We start from the raw sequence: 25740 nt of genomic DNA on the forward strand, positions 1-25740 counted from the left end.
CTTTCTCTCTGTGTTTTTCTATGCTCTGTGCTGCCTGGCCCATGTGTCTGAGTGAAAGCTTTAAATAGCTCAGTTAGTCAGTGCTGGTTATTTTTCTCCTCCCAGATCAGACCTGCTGTTTAGATATTTTCATTATTGTAAGTGAAGTGGTCAGCCAGACATCCCATTCCATGTGACGACTTATGGGAGTTGGAAAGTGATGCTAAGGTGTGTGTGTGTGTGTGTGTGTGTGTGTGTGTGTGTGTGTGTGCTGGTGTTTTTTTTGTGTGTGACTATGCTCTTGGACTATAAATGGGAGAGAGCTCATCTGTATATTTGATTTAGAATGTATCTCACAATCCACTTCATTTATTAATGATATTCTTTACTTTTCTTTGTTTGAAGTATGGCTTTGATATTCCTTTGTAATATGTCCCATTGAAAGTGGTCTGTCCTTTATGACATCAGGGGGAATTGTTACAGTGGCATTAAGTGAATTGGATGGTGAGGCTGGAAAGAGAGAGACACTACAGTATATCTGTCCCAACAGTGTTATAGAAAGGCCCTATATCTGTCCCAACAGTGTTTATGGAAGTGACACAAGCCTGTAACTTCAGAAGGGGCTAGGGGGTCATGAGATGGACCAAAATACTGACATTATTAATAGCCATTATCAGTTATGCCAATTATTTGTGGCTGGCTGAAGAATGACATATACTGTAGGCCTATTCTGTACAGTACAGTACTTACAGAGACACCTTGTACACAGTATGTAATACAAGTGGGTTGTAAAAATTGCCTTAATAGTTAAGCTGCAAATGAGTTAAAAGGCTTATAGGAAGTGACTTTTCCCTGGAGGTCTACTGCCCCAAAGCTCATCAGTGTTAACCACAGTGAGATCAGCCCCTCACCCCCAGTCCCCCTCATCATCATCTACATCCATACTGGCTCTCACACTCGTCCATCACGTAGGGCTAGTGATCCCTCCATCCCTATTTCTTTCTCGATCCATCGTTCTCACTCTCTTTTCTTTGGTGACCCTCTCTCATCATCACCCACAGTGGAGAACGGCATGTTTCGTACAAGTCTATGATCCATCTGACTCGATCATTTTAAGGGGAGATATTTGCCCCAAAATAGCCCACAGTTTGTTGCTCCTCGAGTCTGGCTGTTTGGACCCAGCGGGCCCTGGAGAGTCCGGATAGTCTGCTAGCTTAGACATTGGCTCTGTTTTGTTTGGCCCAGGCTTAAAATACACTGCTCAAAAAAATAAAGGGAACACTTAAACAACACAATGTAACTCCAAGTCAATCACACTTCTGTGAAATCAAACTGTCCACTTAGGAAGCAACACTGATTGACAATACATTTCACATGCTGTTGTGCAAATGGAATAGACAACAGGTGGAAATTATAGGCAATTAGCAAGACACCCCCAATAAAGGAGTGGTTCTGCAGGTGGGGACCACAGACCACTTCTCAGTTCCTATGCTTCCTGGCTGATGTTTTGGTCACTTTTGAATGCTGGCGGTGCTTTCACTCTAGTGGTAACATGAGACAGAGTCTACAACCCACACAAGTGGCTCAGGTAGTGCAGCTCATCCAGGATGGCACATCAATGCGAGCTGTGGCAAGAAGGTTTGCTGTGTCTGTCAGCGTAGTGTCCAGAGCATGGAGGCGCTACCAGGAGACAGGCCAGTACATCAGGAGATGTGGAGGAGGCCGTAGGAGGGCAACAACCCAGCAGCAGGACCGCTACCTCCGCCTTTGTGCAAGGAGGAACAGGAGAAGCACTGCCAGAGTCCTGCAAAATGACCTCCAGCAGGCCACAAATGTGCATGTGTCTGCTCAAACGGTCAGAAACAGACTCCATGAGGGTGGTATGAGGGCCCGACGTCCACAGGTGGGGGTTGTGCTTACAGCCCAACACCGTGCAGGACGTTTGGCATTTGCCAGAGAACACCAAGATTGGCAAATTTGCCACTGGCGCCCTGTGCTCTTCACAGATGAAAGCAGGTTCACACTGAGCACGTGACAGACGTGATAGAGTCTGGAGACGCCGTGGAGAACGTTCTGCTGCCTGCAACATCCTCCAGCATGACCGGTTTGGCGGTGGGTCGGTCATGGTGTGGGGTGGCATTTCTTTGGGGGGGGGGGTCGCACAGCCCTCCATGTGCTCGCCAGAGGTAGCCTGACTGCCATTAGGTACCGAGATGAGATCCTCAGACCCCTTGTGAGACCATATGCTGGTGCGGTTTTGAGCAGTATAGTTCCATGTAAATGCCTGGTTCGGACACGCTAGTCTGTGTCAGGGTCACAGGGGGTAACACAGTGGGCAGGGTTGGGGCTCTGGGCTCTGGTGCATGGGGTCATTAAAGAGGGAGAATTATCGCCTGACGACTCACTCTGAATTTAATTCCGCTGCTCTGTCGATCGCTACATACATTCAGTCTGAATCTCCCATCCTAGAATTTGATGATGTCATCAGGCTGGCGCTGGGACCAATCCGAATGGTCACAATGTGTTCGCATTCTAGATATTGTATGGGAGTGAGGCAAATCCAGACTCATCGTGGAGAAGAAACATCAGTTTGGCCGGAACGATGTGGATGGGTAGCCAAGTAAGGAGAATTACTCTGGGGCCTGTGCTATGTGCTAGCTACTGAAATACATCTCACTCATTTCCTCTCCATTAAAACAACACCCAGCAGCGGCTTAAACACTATTAAATGACCCAGGCAGCTCAGCAGCACAGCTGGGAGTGGAGGACAGCCATGTAGCTCCAGGGAGCTGTACTGTATGCTGAGGGTGCAAACACCACACACACTCTGCAAGGTCAGAGTAGTAGTGCTAAGCAATTAACCAAAATGATGGTTCTTTTTCCGTTTTTAAACAATTAAATTATTTGAATTCCATTTCATTCAGTTTTTTTCTGTGAGCTCGATGTGCAGTTTCTGTAGAGATAAATCAGATCAAGCCTGAATTGGCGATGAAGTAGGGAGTTGTATTTTCCAACAGGCCAATATTCTACATAGTTTAGCGCATGGTAATGAACTACAACGACCATAATCCATTGCGCCGCTTAAACTTGTCCGGTCTGTGTAGAGCTGATACGGAGACTGAGAGGCGAGAACGAGCGATCGAGAGGGATAGAAAGCAGTTGCTTCACGAGCCTGAAAATACATGATCTAAGTGATTGATAGTATTCAGCAGTCATAAGAGAGTGCCTTGTTTACTCTGAAGAACCACTAAGATAGTGATTTTGTCAGACAGCATAGGCAGCAGCTCTATAGAGATGAGATGATGACTTTATGATGGTTAATAGGTGATTAGTAGTAATGGGCAGTCACTACCGTCATGGGACTTTTATTCATTGTTTTATTCTGTGTTGTTACAGCATTCAACCCACATAATGCATTGTGCTTTTAATGTAAGAAAAAAAAATAGAACACACACACACAAGCACACACACACACACACACAAGCACACACACACACACGCACACACACACACACACACAAGCACACACACACACACACACAAGCACACACACACACACGCACACAAGCCCACACACACACACACAAGCCACACACACACACACACACACACACACACACACACACACACACAAGCACACACACTCTCCACAGAGAGGTTTTAAGCTGTGTGTAACAGCATGGCAGTGAGGTGCCAAGCATCATCATGTCAGGACTCAGCAGCCCTCTGGCAGATGCAGCTCTAATTGACAGATGTGAATTGCTGAAACAGCATGGCTGAAGCCCATCCATTACCAGCAGGAACATCACTATAGACAGGTGTGTGTCTGACACCTTCCTCTCTGGTCAACAATCCATATCATCTCAATCTCTCTATTTCTCTCTCTTTCTATCCCTCGGCTGTATTTCAGTTTTGTATTCCTTAGCTCCCTCCATTTCAGCCAGGAGGTTTTTCCTCCAGCCCCTCCGTACCCCGGGGGTTAAGCCGGTTCCCTCTGTAGTCCAACCGCTCTGCACTTGAGGAAACATTAAAGATGACCGCCCCAGGTTTCCAGTGATCTGGCCTAGATTTGGGTCCTAATCCTTTCTGTATGCCCTTCCTGGGATGCCAGCGATGGGCCTGGGCTGAGTGGAGTGCTGTGGGGGAGGGCGGCGGACTTAAGATGTGTGTTCTGTCCTATATTTATATTTAAATTATTTTTTATTTTTAATCCCAGCCTCTATCCCCGCAGGAGGCCTTTTGGTAGGCCGTCATTGTAAATAAGAATTTGTTCTTAACTGACTTGCCTAGTTAAATAAAGGTTAAATAAATAAATAAAGTAAAAATAAGAGAAAAGCCCCTGGAAGGTGCTGATTTAACACAGCCAAGGTGGACACAAAACCCTGCATTCTTCTACTCCATCTAAACAATGAGGTTTTACAAATCCTTCCAAATGGCAAAAAAAAAAAATCTGTAGGAAGGCTTTCATCTTTTAGACAAAGTGAGGAATTAGAAGAAATACCACCGATCAGAACAACGCAGCTTCAGAGAAATGTGGACTTTAAAGCAGCAATCAGCAGTTGAAACAGTAACAAATTGTTTTCCCCGCCCCTGTTTTGAGAAAAAGGTGAGGGATGAGGCTGGAGAAATGTAACCACTCTCAAATTCATAGACAGAGCTATGGATGCAAGGACTGACCATCCATGAAATCAAAATGATAGTTTTAACCATGTTTTGAGGCTAAATAGTGTAGTGTGTGTTTACATTTACTTTGTTTACAAACATTGGAGTAAAATAAGCCTATATTTTGGGATCTGATGGGGTACGACAGTTGAACTAGCACATGGGGCATTGATAAGTTATATTCTTGAAGGATCAGTGGGTACATATAATTCCAAAGAGGGATGTAGCAGCTGCAGATTGCTCCTTTAAGGCTCACGTCCTCTCCTCCATATCCATCACTTCGCATGCTTCCCTGTGTGGATGTGTCCTGTTTCTGGACGTAATATTACCAGTGTATTGTTGTGGATGGACATGGCCATGGAGCCCAGTTGTCGTAAACAGGTCAAGAGATAATGGATGGGGAGTGGACTGCAGCAGGTCTCCTGAGGCGCCTCAGACAGAGATAGAATGTCCTGATGGTCCTATCAGTTTACCCCTACACAGGAAGGGTGAGCCCACGTAGCAAATCACAGATGAGAATGATAGAAAGGCCATGAAAGACCACTAACTACCCAGTGTCCTTCTCCCCCCATCTCCACAGGAAACTCAGTAATCACCCTCAGGGTTGATGTTCTGAGGGAACATTCTGGCTGTCACATTTCTGTGACAAACGTTGGATGTATACTAGGCCATTGGTATTATACGTCCCCCTGGGTTCAGCTCCACATGTAATCCTAAATCTGCACTGCCGACTGACTAGAGTTTCAACCATTTAGGCCAGTGTTTCTAAACTCCAGTCCTCCAGTGCCCCCAACAGCCCCGGGCAAACATACACAATTTAATTAATTGAGGGCTTGATGATTAGTTGACAAGTTGAATCAAGTGTGCTTGTCCAGGGCTACAATACAAATGGGTAGTGTTGGGGGTACTTGAGCACTGGAGATGGGAAACACTGATTTAGGCCATGTATGTATACTACAGGGTTAGCAATGTAAGGACCGGGATTAGGCATAAGAAATCGTTATCTCCAAGCAGCCATTATCTCCAAGCGGCTTATGATGGTTCTGTTAACTAGAGGGGCTGGAGACTGACTGAATGAATGGGCCGTCAGCTTAAAAGGGACATTTAAAAATGTTCTACTTCATATTCATCATCGTCTATGGGCTGCCGAGTGGCGCAGCGGTCTAAGACACTGCATCTCAGTGCGTCACTACAGACCCTGGTTCGATTTCAGACTGTATCACAACCGGCCGTGATTGAGAGTCCCATTGGGCGGCGCACAATTGGCCCAGCGTCGTCCGGGTTTGGCCGGTGTAGGTCATCATTGTAACTAAGAATTTGTTCTTTAACTGACTTGGCTAGTTAAATGAAGGTTAAATAAATAAAATACAAAAAATCTCCATCAGCACCGAAATATCAACATGTGAAAATGGCGCGTTTCTATGTTTTGTAGAAAAAGATTGATTAAGATAAGTGTTTCCAATGACATCATAAACCAATTAATAGACAATTAGTAGGCAATGCCTACTCACAATTGGTTAAAATCACATGATACACACTGATGTCATTGGAAACACTAATCTTCTTCTATCCTTTTATACTACTAAACATAGAAATGCGCCATCTTCACATGTTGATGTTGGGGTGCTGCTGGAGATGATAAATATGAAGTTGAACATTTGTGAAGTTTCCCTTTAATAGCAGCCTGATCCTAGGGTCCAATGACCCTGGTGTGCCATCTCTGTGTGTACAAAACATTATGAACACCTTCCTAATATTGAGTTGCGCTGAGTCCTTCAGTAAGGCTTTTCAACTGCCATGTTTGTCTATGGAGATTGCATGGCGGTGTGCTTGATTTTATGGACCTGTCAGCAAAGGTGTGGCTGAAATCCACTAATTTGAAGGGCTATTTATATCAGTATATAAAATACACTATATATACAAAAATATGTGGACACCCCTTCAAATTACTGGATTTGGTTTCACCATCTGGCAGTCCGATGGACGAGCCCTGACCTCAGCCCCATCAAACTCCTTTGGGATGAATTTAAAGGCTGATTGCGAGCCAGGTCTAATCGCCCAACATCAGTGCCCAACCTCACTAAAGCTCTTGTTTCTGAATGGAAGCAAGTACCCGCAGCAATGTTACACCATCTAGTGGAAAACATCCGAGAAGAGTAGAGGCTGTTACAGCAGCAAAGGGGGGACCAACTCCACATTTGACGAGCAGGTGTCACATACTTTTGGTCATGTAGTGTATGTACAGTATATATATATATATATATATACACACACACACACAGAGGGAAAAAAGTATTTGATCCCCTGCTGATTTTGTACGTTAGCCCACTGACAAAGAAATTATCAGTCTATAATTTTAATGGTAGGTTTATTTGAACAGTGAGAGACAGAATAACAACAAAAAAATCCAGAAAAACACATGTCAAAAATGTTATACATTGATTTGCATTTTAATGAGGGAAATAAGTATTTGACCCCCTCTCAATCAGAAACATTTCAGGCTCCCAGGTGTCTTTTATACAGGTAACGAGCTGCGATTAGGAGCACACTCTTAAAGGGAGTGCTCCTAATCTCAGCTTGCTACCTGTATAAAAGACACCTGTCCACAGAAGCAATCAATCAATCAGATTCCAAACTCTCCACCATGGCCAAGCCCAAAGAGCTCTCCAAGGATGTCAGGGACAAGATTGTAGACCTACACAAGGCTGGAATGGGCTACAAGACCATCGCCAAGCAGCTTGGTGAGAAGGTGACAACAGTTGGTGCGATTATTCGCAAATGGAAGAAACACAAAAGAACTGTCAATCTCCCTCGGCCTGGGGCTCCATGCAAGATCTCACCTCGTGGAGTTGCAATGATCATGAGAACGGTGAGGAATCAGCCCAGAACTACACGGGAGGATCTTGTCAATGATCTCAAGGCAGCTGGGACCATAGTCACCAAGAAAACAATTGGTAACACACTACGCCGTGAAGGACTGAAATCCTACAGTGCCCACAAGGTCCCCCTGCTCAAGAAAGCACATATACATGCCCATCTCTAGTTTGCCAATGAACATCTGAATGATTCAGAGGACAACTGGGTGAAAGTGTTGTGGTCAGATGAGACCAAAATGGAGCTCTTTGGCATCAACTCAACTCGCCGTGTTTGGAGGAGGAGGAATGCTGCCTATGACCCCAAGAACACCATCCCCACTGTCAAACATGGAGGTGGAAACATTATGCTTTGGGGGTGTTTTTCCTGCTAAGGGGACAGGACAACTTCACCGCATCAAAGGGACGATGGACGGGCCATGTACCGTCAAATCTTGGGTGAGAACCTCCTTTCCTCAGCCAGGGCATTGAAAATGGGTCGTGGATGGGTATTCCAGCATGACAATGACCCAAAACACACAGTCAAGGCAACAAAGGAGTGGCTCAAGAAGAAGCACATTAAGGTCCTGGAGTGGCCTAGCCAGTCTCCAGACCTTAATCCCATAGAAAATATGTGGAGGGAGCTGAAGGTTCAAGTTGCCAAACGTCAGCCTCGAAACCTTAATGACTTGGAGAAGATCTGCAAAGAGGAGTGGGACAAAATCCCTCCTGAGATGTGTGCAAACCTGGTGGCCAACTACAAGAAACGTCTGACCTCTGTGATTGCCAACAAGGGTTTTGCTACCAAGTACTAAGTCATGTTTTGCAGAGGGGTCAAATACTTATTTCCCTCATTAAAATGCTAATCATTTTATAACATTTTTGACATGCGTTTTTCTGGATTTTTTTGTTGTTGTTATTCTGTCTCTCACTGTTCAAATAAACCTACCATTAAAATTATAGACTGATCATTTCTTTGTCAGTGGGCAAACGTACAAAATCAGCAGGGGATCAAATACTTTTTTCCCCTCACTGTCAAAGACAAGGACCAGCGGTCCCTAGTAAGCTAGATCCCGGTTAAAACCCAGAGAGATTTACTAATAACGAACCGCTACAGAAACCATCATCTGGAGCAGGGGGTGAAGGGACCAGCTCTCTGAGGAGAACCCACTAAACTCATCACTATTTCCTCAAGTCAATAAATCAGACAATGAACCTCAACCATTTCCAGTAACTCACAGCCCTCAGAACAAACAAACAATTCACGCCCATGTTCATCTGGAAAGATGAAACTTCTGTCACTGTCCTGCTGTGTTTGCCTCTGTGTCCTTCTGTGGGTTGTGCCATTTAGCTAGTAATCTGGATGAAGATGGTGACACCACTTAACTGTTTTAGGGAATGGTAGTCAGGGTAATGTGACTGAGCCCAGCCAGAGATATGCACTCGACACACTCATGATTGAGAGTCAGCCTGATATGGATGGGTGCTTTCCAAGGTGATGACATGGACAGTAAAGGGAAGGCCTTTAAAAAGCCACCACATGATTAGTCAAACAAATGTGTGAACATGCCGGCATAATGTGTGCAGCGCTGAACAATATAAATGAGCAGTTTATTAAAAGCAAATGACATTTAGTTGATTGAATGCATGTAGTTACCCTGAAGGATTAACTATGGCCATCGTATCATCAGGCTCCTCAGAAGTAATTTTACCGGAGCTATTTTAAAACTCAGGCTAAGAGTTGATTGCCTCCAGCTAAGTGGACCAGGCCATGCTGTAATTCCCCAGCATCGTAAAGTGGTGCCTCAGTGCTGTTGAAAAGCAAGGAAATGCCAAGAAAATCTACTTCAGTTGGCGTCAAGTTCCCCATACCACTATAAAACACCCTTAAATCAACTGGGCTAAGTGTCAAGGAGAGGGAGAGGAGGAGCTCTGTGAGTGTGGATGGAGGTTGAAGGTCTTCTGTAGTATTATGTAATGAATTGAAATAAGGAAAGACTGAAGTAAAGACAAACAGCTCCTGGATAGATGCTTTTCTCAGGCTGCTGTGTCAGCATGGAGCGCCTAGTAATTTTAAGGTTGAGCGGTGCTGGCTGGGCCTGAAGGCCTCTAAAGACTGTTGACAACATAGAGAGAGAATGCCTGCCTGCCTGCCCTGCCACGGCGTGGCCGCCCATCCTTCAGTACAATGCCAGTGCCATCAGTGGTTATTTCAGTCTGTGCTCACCTGCCCAGGCCTGCGATTGTAAGCCTCTATGGCTGACATGTATAAATACTCAGTGATATTTACATTACATCATTGACATACAGTAGTGGCCATGCTATGTTTGCTTACGTTTCTGTGGTATTGTATGTAGTATTGCATTGCACACTATTCAGGCCTAGCCAGGGGTGCATTTTTTATTGCAGGTTGATGTTTATTGTAATGAATCTTGCCCTGGAGGCAGAACTGAACAGTTTCAGCCAGGTGGGCCAGCTGCAAAGTCAAAATTGGATTTATCGTAAAAAATCATGAAAACTAAAATGAGCTTTTGGGTCTTATATTAAGGTTAGGCTTTAGAGTTAGCAGTGTGGTTAGGGTTAAAATTAGATTGTATGGCTTTGTGGCTGTGCCAGCTAGTGACCTCTCTGCAGAGATGCCTCCAGGGCAACATTCATGACAACAAATGCCAACCTGCTTTTTTATATCACTCGTCATTACTCAGTTCAATGAAGGACCCCTGGGGGCACACACCAGAGTCATGCAACGACACGGTACAGCTCTGACACATACCACACATACCCTTCTGCAACGGTGAAACGGTTTCACCCTGTCAGCGTATCCATAGAAATAGCATGATGCCTGAAAGCCTGTGACAGAGGCCAATGCCAGAGCCAAAAATATGACTCTGGTTGATATTTCAGGACAGTAAAACACTACACTGAACTATATGCTTATCCTAGAATATTCTCTATTCTCACTGGATGGCATCACTCTGAACTTGCTCTGACAGAGTCACACAGGGAGGTCCCCCAGCTGTGACGCACAGCAGGGCATATCCAGGAATTGATTGATTTGATTGACACACTGGCATTCATGTTATACAAGTACGTTATAGTTAAGCAATAAGGCCCAAGTGGCTGTGGTATATTTGCCATTATAAACTGAGTGGGTCAAGCTCTGAATGCTGATTGGCTGACAGCCATGATTTATCAGACCGTATACTTTGGGTATGACAAAACATTTATTTTTACTGCTCTAATTACGTTGGTAACCAGTTTATAATAGCAATAAGGCACCTCGGGGGTCTGTGGTATATGGCCAATATACCTCCGTGTTGTGTTGTGACTAAGAACAGCCCTTTAGCCGTTTATAATTGATCTCTCATTGAGTTCACACAAGTGATCAGAACAGAATGATTTTCAGCCCCCTAGAGCAGATTTTTCTCCATGTAACACTCTCTCAGACCATCAAAGGGCCTGGTATAGGATAGATACCATACTCAAGACTGGAGTTACAGTATATAACATCCATCAGGACTGTGTTACCAAATGGACCAAAAGCTTATCTCTGACCATTCTGAGTAATCTTACCATAATCTTACCATTAGCCGTGACTTCTAGACTTGTAGCTGTCGAGGACACAGGCCACCAATAGTATCTAGGATCTCTGGCTCTGTCCGGCAGTGTTTGTGAGATGCAGGCGCTCTCTCCTCAGCTGCCCCAGGGTAGTGGGCCGTTTTCTAGGGGAGCGTTAGGCCGTGCGGGCATCACACATGGCTGACAGGCTGTTGCCAGCCCCTTCTCCCCTAGGGTGTTTGTGTGTGTGCAGGGATACTCGTGCGTGTTTTTGTGTGTATGTGCGTGTCCACAGTAAAGCAGAGTGAAGGCCTGCCAGCCCAAAGGATGCAGTGTAGGAAGAATATTATCTACTACTGTCATGAAACGGACAGATCTTGTGTGCTTCACATACATTGCCCACCACTCTAAGTTCAGCATGTATGTCTGTATGGGGGGGGGGGGATTTGGGAGGTTTTCTTATGTTGTACGGGTTCAGTCTCAGTCATCTGTATCCTCACTAGAGGAAGTCTCTCTCCCTCTCTCCCTCATAATTAAGTCTGAGACTTGCCTTTGAAACACATAAAACCTATTTTAATCTGATGAGCAGCAGGCCCACTGTCTCCCCAACAGGTCTAATAAGATGTATACAGATATATAAAGCAGACGCCCGTAGCTAAATTAGCTCTCTGGTAAAACAAATAGCGCCATATCAACTCATGCTAGAGTTTCCAATGCTTACCCCCTCCACCCGCCTCCTGCCAAAATAAAACTATTTCCCGGAGCCTTAATTCAGTTTTAGTTGGCATATAATTCGGTCGACCACAACATAAAAAAAAAGAAATTTACAGTCCTTCAAATGTTCTCTCTGGGGACAAGGGTGAGCGCAGTCTAACAGATTTAGCCCTAGGTTAAACAGTAGTAACAAATTGCCTGTTAGGAACAGCACAATACAGTGTCTGCTTCTGGAAGTGGTCAGTGAAGCCAAACACTGTGCATTCTGAACATTCCGAACAGTTAGCCAATGTCAAGAAGGCCTCATGCTATTTTAGAAGGGGACAAATGGGTGTGTTCCTATTCTGTCCTTTAAAGGGAAAAACAGAGCTTTATGAAGAGTTTCTGTACTCAAGGCTATTGTTGGTGATGTCAATATCCGCCATAAATACCATTGTTTTAGTGTGCAGGGACAAAGACAGCACTAGGTAAGTACGGTTAAAGTATAATATTGGTTACTGCAGGAAGGTATTGAGTTGATGGAACACAATAATCCTTCAGGTCATTGCTCACCCTTAGGGCTGACGCTGAGTTGCCAGTCAACTCCCTCCCCCCCCCACAACATTTCTTTATGAACCAGGTTTTGGCAGCCCCTTGTAATGCTCAAATTGTGTTTTGGAAAGATGCAGATTGGGTGCCAACATCCCAGAAGAACACAATGGCTAAACCACTTTCCTTCAGAGTCTAATGTTGCCTGCCATCTCCAGGGGGTTGGTTTAAAAAGCAGCACAGTTTTAAAACATTGTTGTTGTTCTGGGTCTAACGGACCTCTAGTTAAAAAAGTGGAAAACTGATGCTCGGTTCAACCCCACAAGTGGCGCCACTGGAGTGAAATGTCATTATGTCTCCAGAAGTATTACGTCTAACTCAGTACAACATATATTACAGGCAGACAGAGAAGTTGCGCAACAGACCAATCCTTTTATAATGCGTTTAGAAAATATAAGCCAAAGCAGGAAGACAGTGTGGAGGGGAAGTCTATTGATTGTGAAAGAGGATTTCCTCGAAGCAGGACTGAGAAGAGTCTCTTTATTATTTTACCTTTATTTAACTTGGCAAGTCAGTTAAGAACAAATTCTTATTTTCAATGACGCCCTAGGAACAGTGGGTTAACTGCCTTGTTCAGGGGCAGAACGACAGATTTGTACCTTGTCAGCTCGGGGATTCGAACTTGCAACCTTTCGGTTACTAGTCCAACGCTCTAACCAATATGCCGCCCCATATTATATTATCAACCTGAGAGGTATTTCCTGGCAGGAACCTGCTATGATAGATGAGGTCATCCCATGTCCCCTTTTTGCTAAATGACTGACACAATGTGTGTTTTGAACTATGCAAGTAGACTATAAATCCTAGTGTGAATCACAGCAGCCTGGCATAGTGGACTGTGTGTGTATGAGTGTGTGTGTCACTGAAGTCAGGTGAGTGCGTTGTTCCACCCGGAGGCCTCTCGCTGGGGCAGAACAGGGCAGAGGGGCATGGCAACAAGGCCAGGATATGACACAGCAGTCAAAGCAGAGGCAGGTAGAGCCCTCGGCCAATTGGAGCCTTCGGCATAGTGTATCTCTGGGAAGTTACAGCCCAGGAAACAAAGAGGGGAGGAGAGCTCTGTATGACACATGCTTACACATAAAGAAAGCCAGAGAGAGAGAGAAAAATAAAGTGTGTGTGAGAGGTAGCTAGAAACAGTAGGGAGAGAGTTATATTACAAAGGTTTACCGGTACATAGACAGACCGACAGATAGATGCAGGCAGCCAGTGCAGTGCACACAGTGTGTACCCTCAGTACAGCAACCATGTCTGTGAGGATACCAGTACTGAAAGAGCCTGTTCTTCCTGTCTATGTGTAGTTCTCCAGGGACAAGTACATCATGGAGGGCCCACCGGAGAAACTACGCAAGGAGCTGGAAGACGAGCTGAAGCTGGGCAGTGAGGAACCACGCAGCCACGCCTGGTACCATGGTGCCATCCCCAGACAGGTAAAAAAAAAAAAGAAAATCACACACTCTCTCTCTCTGGAGGGACAACACAGCTGCCTGTTTGCCATGACTGTTTTAGAGTCCAATGATTTAGCTTGAGTCATTCTTGATAAAGTATTTTTTTTTGCGGCCGGCAGCACACGCTGGCTCTTTGTGAAAGAGGATATTTAAATAAAGAGATGGAGCTAAGAGAGGCTTACTGTGAAACACGACCAGCCCAATGAAAGCATGCAGAGGGGAGGGGTTCCTCTGTTGCCAACAGCTACGGCCGGGTGTCCAGTTGCACACTGATTTCATTCAGGGGCCTGTCACTCCCACCCTGTGGAGGAATCACAGCACTGGCGCTCTGAAAACATGGCAACCATGCAAAACCTTGCATACCCACGCAGAGCAGGACAGCTGGCCAGACAGACACGTTTCCAAGCTCAACCAAAAATCTCTGTAATGACATCCAACACAATGCTTTGTTTGGTCACACTGGAGTATTATGTGAATGGAGTCAGGGAGCTCAGACACTTTGGCAGGCAGCTCTTGTCGTAAATATGTGAAAATTCTCAGTGTCTAGAGGTTTCTAGAGGGGATCTGTGTGTCTTTCATGTGGACTGAAGAGTAAAAGCTACATGGCTGAGGGTCTGGACTTAGGAGGAGGCTGTGACAGTGTGACAGATCCCTGCCCTCTGACCTCTAGCGCAGCAGCGTTCAGCTATTACCCTAGGAGGTCAGGAGCCTGTTGGTTTTCTGTTCTACCTGATCATTAATTCCACCCACCTGATGTCCCAGGTCTAAATCAGCCCCTGATTAGAGAGGAACAACGGGGAAAAACGCAGTGGAACTTGCTTTTAGGTCCAGAGTTGAGTTTAAGGGCTCTAGGGGCTGAGCCTTGTTTTGAACACAGGGATGTAAAGTCTGAGGAGTGTTAGTGATGATGACCCACCTCAACACCCAGGGCTCAGCTCAAATCAGTGCTTGTACACAGAGTAGTAAAATCAGGGAATGTGTTTTTTCCTATGATTCACTCTCAGGCAACAACTTGTCTGAAACTGGTTGAGCCAGATCAGAATCAGACAAATAAGGACAAGTCAACAACATAAAGAAGTATTTATCTTGACAGGTCTGTTCTACAGCACTGGCTGTATTAAGTCCATTGAGCTGTGTGAGGCTCAGTGACAAAAGGGGACTCACTGTCAGTTTGATAAACTGTGGCTGAATGAGGCTGTATGGTTCATTGAAATGGGCTTCATTTCAAACGTGTGCTTTCATCAGTATCTCACTAAGAACTTGTCACTGAGAACTTGTCAGTGTGAACAGAGCGGCGCTGACACACAATGGTGAAAGCTCAGACCACAGAGCTCGGTCCATGAACCCCAGCCTCAGTGAGGATGCTCTGTCAGCCTCAGCACACACACACAGAGTGACAGGTCTTAATTGGATGGTAACAACAGAATGGTGCAATCAACTGACATGATGCTATTTATTAACAACATCTTCTATTATAGCCGTCCACTGATCTGCCAGGGACCACGCCTCTAAGTCTAATCATCATCCCTAAGATAAAAGCTCATCTGTGCTCACTGTGCCACCCATCCCATTTCCCAGTACACCTGTCACCTTCTGGTTTCGTCCTACTGTATCTCTCAGAGGAGTGGATGTAGGCCAGGGAGCCCTGCAGCCTTGTTCCATGTCTTACGTTGTGACTTTGTAAGGGGTGTGAGCCAGCATGTATCACAGCCCTCCATTAGGCATTGTGAGAGTCACAATGGCTCTGCCAGTCCCTGGTTACAGTAGCTGCACACGCTGTCCTGTTTACCCACAAGACTGGGCGTCTCTGAACTAGAACTACTAGAACTAGTACGACCAGCTCAGTCAACTCCCATTCTACCATTAGCGAACACATTAGCAGCTTCAGGTGATGGAGGAGTCCCCCTCCCACGTCGGTGCATCGGGGATAGTGAATGTTGTCACAGTGCATGTATGTCACACGGAAAAACACTGGCCACTCAAGTTGCAGAACGAGTTGTGCTGGCTATGGGATTGTGTTACGATTTTCACTGCTGTAAAAAAAAAAAAACCTCGTAGCTGTTTGAAAACATTTTCAATTTCCATGTAATTTCACAACAACAAAACATTTCACAATGGTTATCTGTCAGAAATGTATAAATAACTTTGCATGGCTAATGGATGTAATATGGATCGCAATTTTAATGAGCTATTTCATGAGGTATAAATCAAATTACTTTCAATGCGTCAGACTGGGTATATAAACCCAAAGCATCGCCTCGTGTAAAATCACAGATGCGACCCTGAATAAGAAATGGAGCTGTTTTGAGCTTGTCCTGGCGGGCATGTGACAGGATGGTATAGAACTGGTAACACACACATGCTCAGTTCTACATTCTGCACCTCCTCAGCAGAACAGAGACTTTACTTTACGTAAGGACAAGGTAAAACAGCATTCATGCTGCTAAGTGATCCTAGTAAGGTTTAATAAGCTCCTTCCTGGTGCTACTGCGGCCAGATTGTGAAAAGAGGGCTTTTAAAACTTTTAATTAAAAACCCTCCACAACATGATTATATAAACATAATTACTTAGTTCAATACTAACTTCATTAAAAAGTAAAGTAATTAAATGTTTGGAAGAACAACATAAGTGAAGTGGAGTGTGTAGACCAATGTGTGACATGACTGAGTTTCTAAGCAGAACTGGGGCTTTGGGTCATTTGACCCTACAGTTTGGCTGTGAGGCCTGTACTCAGAGAGCATTTTGGGAGGGATCATGATGTCACAGTACAGTAACAGTAGCGCTAGTGAAAACATTCAGTGAGACAAGCATGTTACTGAGAAGGCCATTCAGTGAGGGAGTAGAGCGCCTGTCGCCACAAATCTAACAGTGAGACGAGTGTGACAAACTGAAAACACACTAGACACAGTTCTAACTGTGTGATATTGAAAATACAACCAAGTGTGTGAGCTATATTTCTGTGTGTATGTGTGCTCAACATGTGTCCTCTGGTGTCCAGGTGGCAGAGAACCTGATCCAGAGAGACGGGGACTTCCTGATCCGGGACTCTCTGTCCAGCCCTGGGAACTACGTCCTGACCTGCCAGTGGAAGAACAGCCCGCAGCACTTCAAGATCAACAAGAAGGTGGTGGCCATGAATGAAGCTTACTCCCGGGTGCAGTACCTGTTCGAGAAGGAGGGCTTCGACAGCGTGCCCGCCCTGGTGCGTTACTATGTTGGCAACAGGAAGCCAGTGACGGAGGCGGTGGGAGCCATCATCTTCCAGCCCATCAATAGGGCCTTGCCCCTGCGCTGCCTAGAGGAGAAGTATGGGGTGGCCTGTGTCCATGTGGAGGCTGGCCCGACCCTGCCCGAGAGGAAGAGCCAGACATCTAAACGCCTGAGCCTCAACATCATGAACGGACACACCCAGGACCACAGCCTCGGACGGGGGAACCTGCTTAGGTTAGTAGGCTATCTACAGAGGCTCAGGCCTGTCTGGTCTGGACATAGTGTATGTGGTTGGAAATTGTCTGTGAGCCGTAGGCTACAATGGAGATGCTTGCTTGCAGGCGCAAGATACATTTAGATCCATTACAGCCATTAAGTGCCCTTTATTTTCCTCTGCAGCCAGGAGTTTATATAGACACTGTACATTATGTCATACATTTATAGGCCGGCAACTTATAAGTAGCTATAAAATATAATTTTGTAGGGGGTTTGTCCAAATGGAATTGGCTCCGTATAATTTCATGTATAGCCTAACATGCAAACACGTGCACTCCAAATTTGTACGACTAATGTGGGAGTCACAGAGATAAGTACACGTCTACAATAAACCATTCCTGAGGTAAAATAAGGAGTGGTGTTTAGCCTGGATGGAGAATACCAACCTCTGAGCACAATAACAAAGGCAAACCAGGACAAAAAAATACCCCATCAAATTACACTGTACCATTTTACATAACAAACAGTGCACACAATGTATCAGGTTTCTCTGGGGGTTAGTGGCGTGGTGTGCCCAGTAGCCATGTATCTGTTGGTAGCTAGAGGGGTCAGTCCAACTGAACACTCCTTTTCTCCTTCTCTTCCTCACTCTCTGTCTATCAGGAACAAAGACAAGTGTGGAAGCCAGCCGGCGTGTCTGAACCACGTTCAGGAGAGACGACGGCCCCTCAAAACCCACCAGTCAGAGAGCTTCCTCCCGCTAGGTATGTACCATCCCCTCTCTCTTACTCATTCTGCTGCAGTCAGAGGATGTACAGCTCTGACGAGCCTGCAAAAGACTTGTTTCCGTGAACATGCATTTTTTTTGCACAGGGGTGGCAATATTTCAAAGGCAAATGTAAATATTTTCTTCTTCAAAACGTTGCTTTGTACTCTTTCAACTCAGAAGTGAAAAGTGTGACATGAGCTAGAGATGAAGATAAATGTATTTCTGAAAGGATTATAGATAGAAGTTGAAATGGGAATAGATAGATGTGCTTGAAGTCTGAGTCTTTGGAATAAAAGAGACGAGAGATCAGAGAGATTCAAAAAGCTGCATTCCATTCTGTGACTGACAATGTAATTAAGCTTTCTATGCAGTTAGACTTCAAATAGACAGCAGGACTCCCAGTCAGCAGCTACAGAACACAGCATGGCTCTAGCTGTGTGGTGTTGCTAGGCTGCAGTGTGCAGGTTTAAATAATGATGTTTACCTCTTTCTCACTCACCCTCTCCCCAGGCTCTAGGCCCCAGCCCCTGCCCCAGCCCCAGCTCATGGAGCACCAGCTAAGCCCCAAGTCTCCAGTATTCAGGACGGGTAGTGAGCCGGTACTCAGCCCCACCGTGCCAAGGAGGATGGCCTTTGAGACCCAGGCCGGGGAGGCCATACGGGGCTCAGACAGCCAGCTCTGCCCCAAGCCGCCCCCTAAGCCCAGCAAGGTGCCCTCCATCAGGATGCCCCACTCCCCACATCTGCAGCCCCTGGCTGCCCCAGCCCCGGGTCCCCCTGTACCCCCACTGAAACCCAAGAAGCAGCATGTGATCCAGGCTCTCCAGCCTCCGCAGACCCCTAGCCCAGAAGTAAATTACTGTGAACTGAGCCCCTGCAGCCCAGCAGAGTTGGACAGGCTCCAGGCCCCTGCCCCAGGGCCCCAGGCCAACAACAACAGCTACGTAGAGAGGCTGAGGACAGAGGAGAGCCAGAGGAGCAGCTACGGCTCCAAATTGGACCGCAGCTCCTACCACCACGCCATCGAAGCCCTGGAGAATGGCAGCGAAGAGGAGGTGGAAGGAGGTGGAAAAGGAGGGATGGAAGAGGTAGAGGAGACTGTGGAGGAGAAGGAGAGAAGCTTCCGGCGGCCGGTGTTGGAGACTGCGTCTGCGTTCCGGCCGGGGGAGTTTGAGTCGAGGCTGCTGCCTGCAGAGAACAAACCCCTCGAGATGAGTGTACTGAAGAGAGCCAAAGAGCTGCTGGTCCATAAAGACCATCACATCATCGCCAAGCACATCCTCATGGCAGACTGCCAGGTACGGCATTGCACTGTCCCACTACACACCATACCCACATTACGTTCACCACACCACTAGTCCTACTGGATGTCTGAACACTCTGGGCTGAATCCCAAACAGAGATCATAACTCACATTTCAGTGTACATCATGAATTGATGATATACACCGAGTATTCCAAACATTAGGAACACCTTCCTAATATTGAGTTGCACCACGCCCCTTTTCGCCTCAATTCATCAGGGCATGGACTCTACAAGGTGTTGAAAGCGTTCCACAGGGATGCTGGCCCATGTTGACTCCAATGTTCCCCCACAGTTGTGTCAAGTTTGCTGGATGTCCTTTGGGTGGTGGACAATTCTTGATACACATGGGAAAGTGTTGAGCGTGAAAAACCCAGCAGCTTTGCAGTTCTTGACACAAATCGGTACGCCTGGAACCTACCACCCTACGATACCTCATTCAAAGGCACTTAAATCTTTTGTCTTTCCCATTCACTTTCTGAATGGCACACATCCTCAATCCATGTTTCAGTGGTCTCAAGGCTTAAAAATCATTCTTTAACCTGTCTCCTCACCTTCATCTACACTAATTGAAGTGGATTTAACAAGTGACATCAATAAGGGATCATAGCTTTAATTTGGTCAGTCCCATGCAAAGAGCAGGTGTTCTTAATGTTTTGTACACTCAGTGTACATGTGCAGGACAGTGTGATGAGTTATGATTCAGGCCTCATTCAGCAACATCTAACTAAGGGGCTAGAAACAGTCAGGCACACAGAGGGCATCAGAGACTGGTATTTAATTCATTTCCTCTAGTTGGTATTTGGCCTTTTACGGTCAGGTGTCTTATGTCTGTCTGGGTGTGGTACACCACACAAAGTGCAAAACGAAACCAGTGAATTTAACTACAGTAAGACACACCAAAAATGATCTGCAGCAAAGTCCATGACTGGGTGTCTAGTCTTTGAGGGAAACATCTTTATAGTGTTAAAAACAGCTAGAGTACACAGTTATGTAAATGTGGCTTTGAGGCGTCTCATGTTTAATTCAGTCAGAAGGAGCTAATGAGCAACGATTTCCCCAAACATGACCATACTAAAAACGCTTGTAAAACCACATTAATGCAACAACAAAAATGATGTACCTGACAGGTTGCTAGGGTACATGGCATCTCTGAGGAGGCGAAAGGTCAAATGGGTGTGTCCTCTGGTCTGGAGCTGGTGACCTTACCCCACGGCAGGCAGCTGCGGCAAGACCTGATGGAAAGGTAAACACACACCCTCAAATCCACCTGACACACTCCTCCTCAGGTACTAGGGACCCCTCATGTAGACACAAAAGGTTCTAGGGACTTATGACTGAACTTTGTCGTGTAACCCAGGCACCACACCATGGCCATCGGGGTTGCCGTGGACATCCTGGGCTGCACAGGAAGTCTGGAGGAGCGGAGCGCCACGCTGAACCGTATCATCATGGTGGCTCTAGAACTGAAGGACTCCATGGGGGACCTGTACGCCTTCTCCTCCATCATGAAAGCACTAGACATGCCTCAGGTACCCCACTCAATACAACTGGACATGCCTCAGGTACCCCAGTCAGTACAACTGGACATGCCTCAGGTACCCCACTCAATACAACTGGACATGCCTCAGGTACCCCAGTCAGTACAACTGGACATGCCTCAGGTACCCCACTCAGTACAACTGGACATGCCTCAGGTACCCCAGTCAATACAACTGGACATGCCTCAGGTACCCCAGTCAATACAACTGGACATGCCTCAGGTACCCCAGTCAATACAACTGGACATGCCTCAGGTACCCCAGTCAATACAACTGGACATGCCTCAGGTACCCCAGTCAGTACAACTGGACATGCCTCAGGTACCCCAGTCAGTACAACTGGACATGCCTCAGGTACCCCAGTCAGTACAACTGGACATGCCTCAGATACCCCAGTCAATACAACTGGACATGCCTCAGGTACCCCAGTCAGTACAACTGGACATGCCTCAGGTACCCCAGTCAGTACAACTGGACATGCCTCAGGTACCCCAGTCAGTACAACTGGACATGCCTCAGGTACCCCAGTCAGTACAACTGGACATGCCTCAGATACCCCAGTCAGTACAACTGGACATGCCTCAGGTACCCCAGTCAATACAACTGGACATGCCTCAGGTACCCCAGTCAATACAACTGAACATGCTTCAGGTACCCCAGTCAGTACAACTGGACATGCCTCAGGTACCCCAGTCAATACAACTGGACATGCCTCAGGTACCCCAGTCAGTACAACTGGACATGCCTCAGGTACCCCAGTCAATACAACTGGACATGCCTCAGGTACCCCAGTCAATACAACTGAACATGCTTCAGGTACCCCAGTCAATACAACTGGACACACAAGACACAGTCCACCACATGGTCTGAGTTGAGTCTTTAACCCTTCACCCTCGTGGGAGTTGGCCTATATGGATAGGGCTAAATTGAAATGTTTCTTACAGAAGAAATATGGAAAGCATATGCATAACCATGGTAGCAATTGAAAGGGAACAGTTTACAGTTCACCTGACAAGACTGAATCATAACATTACACTGTTGATTTTGTGCAATTTACATTTACTGCACTTTGCACTGTATTTGTTGATAACGCAATCTGAAATACTCGGGATACATTCAGTAACATAAGAATATTCCTGGAAAATGTGCAGTAGGTGCAACATAGACAAAAAAATTACAAGGGGTTTGAGTGAGAGGTTTCACTGGCGTTACTGTGCAGCCACTGCGTTCCAATTTAGGCGTCTATCAGTGTCCAAATCTGCCGTTTTCAACACGTATACAGGTACGAGTGTAAAGGGCTGCAGGCGTAGGCTGAGATTCCTGGAGATAGTGATGTTTGTTTCCTAACACTGCGCTTGACCACAGATCACACGGTTAGACCACACCTGGACCATGCTGAGGAGGAAGTACACTCAGACTGCCATCATATACGAGAAGTCTCTCAAGCCATTTTACAAGGGACTGTATGAAGGAACAGGTAAATGCACATCAATGGAGCCTTCAGTTGTAGTTGTGTGTTATTGGGCTGCAGTCTCTGACCGTGTCCCTGTGTGTGTGTTTAGTGGACATGCCCCTGACTGGCACCACGGTGCCTCTACTGATGCCCCTGCTGATGCTGATGGAGCGACCGGCGGTGGCGTTCGAGGGCATGGAGCTGTGGGAGAGCAACGACCAGGGCTGTGAAATCCTGCTACGCCACCTGGAGGAGGCTCGCAACGTGGCACACAATGCTGACTCATACACCGCCAACACTGAACGAGTCCTGCAAGGTACACTCCACGCCCACCGCTAGATACACACCCACTGCTAGATACACGCCCACCGCTAGATACAGGGATCATAGTTGTCCAAATGAATTGCTAAGGAAATACTCCTGTCCAAAACGACCTGTATTCACATTTGCCCTTAGCTTTTTTCATAGTACCAGAGACACTAAAACAAATGCCATACTGCATGTCTCGGCAGGTATGATGAGTTACAAGGCTAATGATAATGAGTTCCTCTTTCTGGATACAGATTTCCAGGCTGACGAGGACCTGTTGGAGATCTGTAAAACAGACTTCCAGCTGCGTCTGCTGTGGGGCAGCAGAGGGGCGGCCGTCAACCAGACAGAGAGATACGACAAGTTCACTCTCATCCTGACTGCTCTGTCCAGGAAGCTTGAGCCAGCGGTCAAACACACAGAACTCTGAACAGGACAGTCAGGCTGGTTAAGAGCGAGGATGAGGAAGAATGTTACAGAGACCACTGTCCTTTCCCAACCTGTCCACTGGAGGGAGTGTGAGTCAGATCCATCTGGAACTCATCCCTGGCAGGACACCAATCTGAGTGTGCTGATATGAAGAGGAAAAATGTCCCTGGACGCAGGGCCTGGTCCCAGATCTGTTTGTGCTCTTGCCTACTATTTGTGGCGGCAGTTAGCCTAATGGTTAGAGTGTTGGGCCAGTAACCGAAAGGTTGCTGGATCGAATCCCCGAGCTGACATGGTAATAATCTGTCGTTCTGCCCCTGAACAAAGCAGTTAACCCATTGTTCCCCGGTAGGCCGTCATTGTAAATAAGAATTTGTTCTTAACTGGCTTGCCTAGTTAAATAAAAGGTAAACATATATATATATTTTTTAAATAGTCCGTTGCCGTCATTGTCAAGCCAATAGCATGACAATGAGTGTCAGGGAGTTGGCACGATAGCACAAACAGCCTGTCACCCAGGCTAGGAGGGGGGCATTTACACCATATATGGTAGTGTAGCCCCTTGACCCTGGTCCTCAGTCATCCTACTGTATGTTACAGACTGGAACACACACTGCCCACAGAGAGGACCCAAGAAGTGTTTCTGAAAGTGTTTGTCAGATGGAAATGTATGTATGTATCACTAAAGTAGTGATTCAACACCCTTGTTATAACAATGACTTTGAAAGGAGAACATAGAACGACGAGACGGAAGAAGTGGAAGGAGGAAAACGATTGGTCGCTATACAATAGAGACAGTTTAACCGTATATTGTCTTCAATACTATATACTGTATGTACATTAACTAGATCTTCGACTGTGTATTCCATGTTCATTGTTCCTCAGATGGTATATTATGAGTTCATCTGGATAATCCTGAATGGTGAATAGTGTACATAATTCGTAAGCATGTAAATGCTAGACTGTAATATATCTCCCTCCTAAATATTGACATGTAAATAGAGTTGCGTATAATTGTAATATCTATATATGAATTATTGTGCAAGAAATGAATAAATAGATGTGCAGATGGTGTCTGAGTAACAACAACAACAACCTTGGAACATTTCACAGTAAGTATTATGATGCAAAAAATAAATGAAAAGGGTCTGGATTCAACCCGTATCACACAAGTATTGTGGAAGATCAGAGTTCTTGCTCGATTTAACTGTGGAGACTGTATTGACGGGAAACGCTGCAATGTCGTCTCAATTGGAAATTACCTTTATATTTGAACATGGATCTTACGAGATACAGATTGAATCCAGCCCTGTGTTGATGAAGAGTAGGCTTGTAAAATTAGGAGGGAATAAGCAGAAAAAAAATCCAGAATAATCCAACCAGGATTTCTGGGAAATCAGGGAATTTATTGAAAGTTCCCGGAATTTGACAACCCTAATGAAGTCATCAATAAGATGCTAAATGTTCTTTGGTATGTTCATGTGTTTGTTTTATTAGAACAATGAGAGAAAACATTTTTCCCCCCACAAAGTATCTTGACAACATTAAAAACTAAAAGAGATGTGCACAACAACATGAAGAAATAGAAGTACTGACATTGATTATTACAATGTGCTAAAATAAGAGTCAACAGTGACATTATCATATCTACTTTTTTGCCATTAAATGAATTTGCTACCATGCCAACTCAGCTGGGTTGGTAGATAACACAATTTGCTCCTTGCCGTGATATGCGTGAATACTTTATATCATCTTAAAGCATATTGTTAGGAGTTTTTTTGTTGCATAATGATCAGAATTACAGCATAATGGATATGATTTAGCTCACAGTTTAAATCCAAAGTGAAAATCACATTTTTAATCGCATAACTTTTGCTTAAGGTTGCTAATGAAAAACCTGCAGCATTATCATCATACTTTGTCACCACTGAAGGCCACTTGCACCAAGGTGCCAAGAATACGGTCAGCACTGTTTTAGGCCATTAGAGACAAGCTTGTCAAAATCCTACTGATGAAGGATAGCCAGACACATACACTGCTGAAATTAATGGGTTAATAAGGTGCTTCATATTCAAATCAACTACTTACACCATGACAGCTTCTCCTGATTTAGAGATCTACAATGACATGTTCATCAGGGATGTAACCAGTATTACTAGATATTGGATGATATTGTAGGGTAGGGTCAATACACATTTGCTGTAAGCTCCAGAAATGTTGAGTCAAGCATGCACCTTCATGCTCTGAAAGCCATTCAAGGGAATTTCCACTGAAACGAAAGGGAGGATTCCCCCCCCCCCCCCCCCCAGATTTCTGATAGCACTCCTATTAATCAGTTCAACAAGAGAGGAGTGATGATTCAAATGAGAGCATTCATCCAGGCAATGGAATTGACATGCTAAACTAAAAATCACAGGATTTATATAACATGCACTGTTCCATTTGATCTGCATGATCTTTGTTAGTGCACATTAATCAACGAAGCAGAACGGTCTTAATCAAGACATCCAATGGAAGTAAGAACATGGGGTTCTTTAGGAAGTTCAGAGGTACAGTTCAAGTAAGATGAGCATATCATATGATAACAATGTCACTTTCACAGCTTTAAGTATTTATTAAGAACTAAAGCGCTGCTCCTATTAGCGTTTCAAAGTGGGACCATCAAATTAACCACAGAAAAAGTTGTTTTTAATAGCGAATATTATACCC

At 45.5% G+C, this 25740-nt stretch overlaps 1 protein-coding gene across 4 annotated transcripts in view; it reads left to right on the forward strand.

Moving 5' to 3' along the window:
• The window catches only part of bcar3 (BCAR3 adaptor protein, NSP family member), a 101250-nt gene extending 77147 nt beyond the window's left edge, over nucleotides 1-24103 (forward strand). For all 4 annotated transcript variants that reach the window (XM_045706216.2, XM_082968028.1, XM_045706217.2 and 1 more), the window contains 9 exons: nucleotides 13655-13783; nucleotides 16801-17246; nucleotides 17892-17992; nucleotides 18508-19295; nucleotides 20430-20545; nucleotides 20660-20831; nucleotides 22206-22317; nucleotides 22403-22609; nucleotides 22857-24103. In XM_045706216.2, the coding sequence (XP_045562172.1) occupies nucleotides 13655-13783; nucleotides 16801-17246; nucleotides 17892-17992; nucleotides 18508-19295; nucleotides 20430-20545; nucleotides 20660-20831; nucleotides 22206-22317; nucleotides 22403-22609; nucleotides 22857-23032 (2247 nt within the window). In that variant the 3' untranslated portion in view covers nucleotides 23033-24103. The remainder of the gene's footprint in view (nucleotides 1-13654; nucleotides 13784-16800; nucleotides 17247-17891; nucleotides 17993-18507; nucleotides 19296-20429; nucleotides 20546-20659; nucleotides 20832-22205; nucleotides 22318-22402; nucleotides 22610-22856) is intronic.
• Nucleotides 24104-25740: the final 1637 nt, after the last annotated feature.

This window comes from Salmo salar, chromosome 23 (genome assembly GCF_965601325.2).
Source record: "Salmo salar chromosome 23, fSalSal1, whole genome shotgun sequence".
In the NCBI taxonomy this organism is placed as follows: domain Eukaryota; kingdom Metazoa; phylum Chordata; class Actinopteri; order Salmoniformes; family Salmonidae; genus Salmo; species Salmo salar.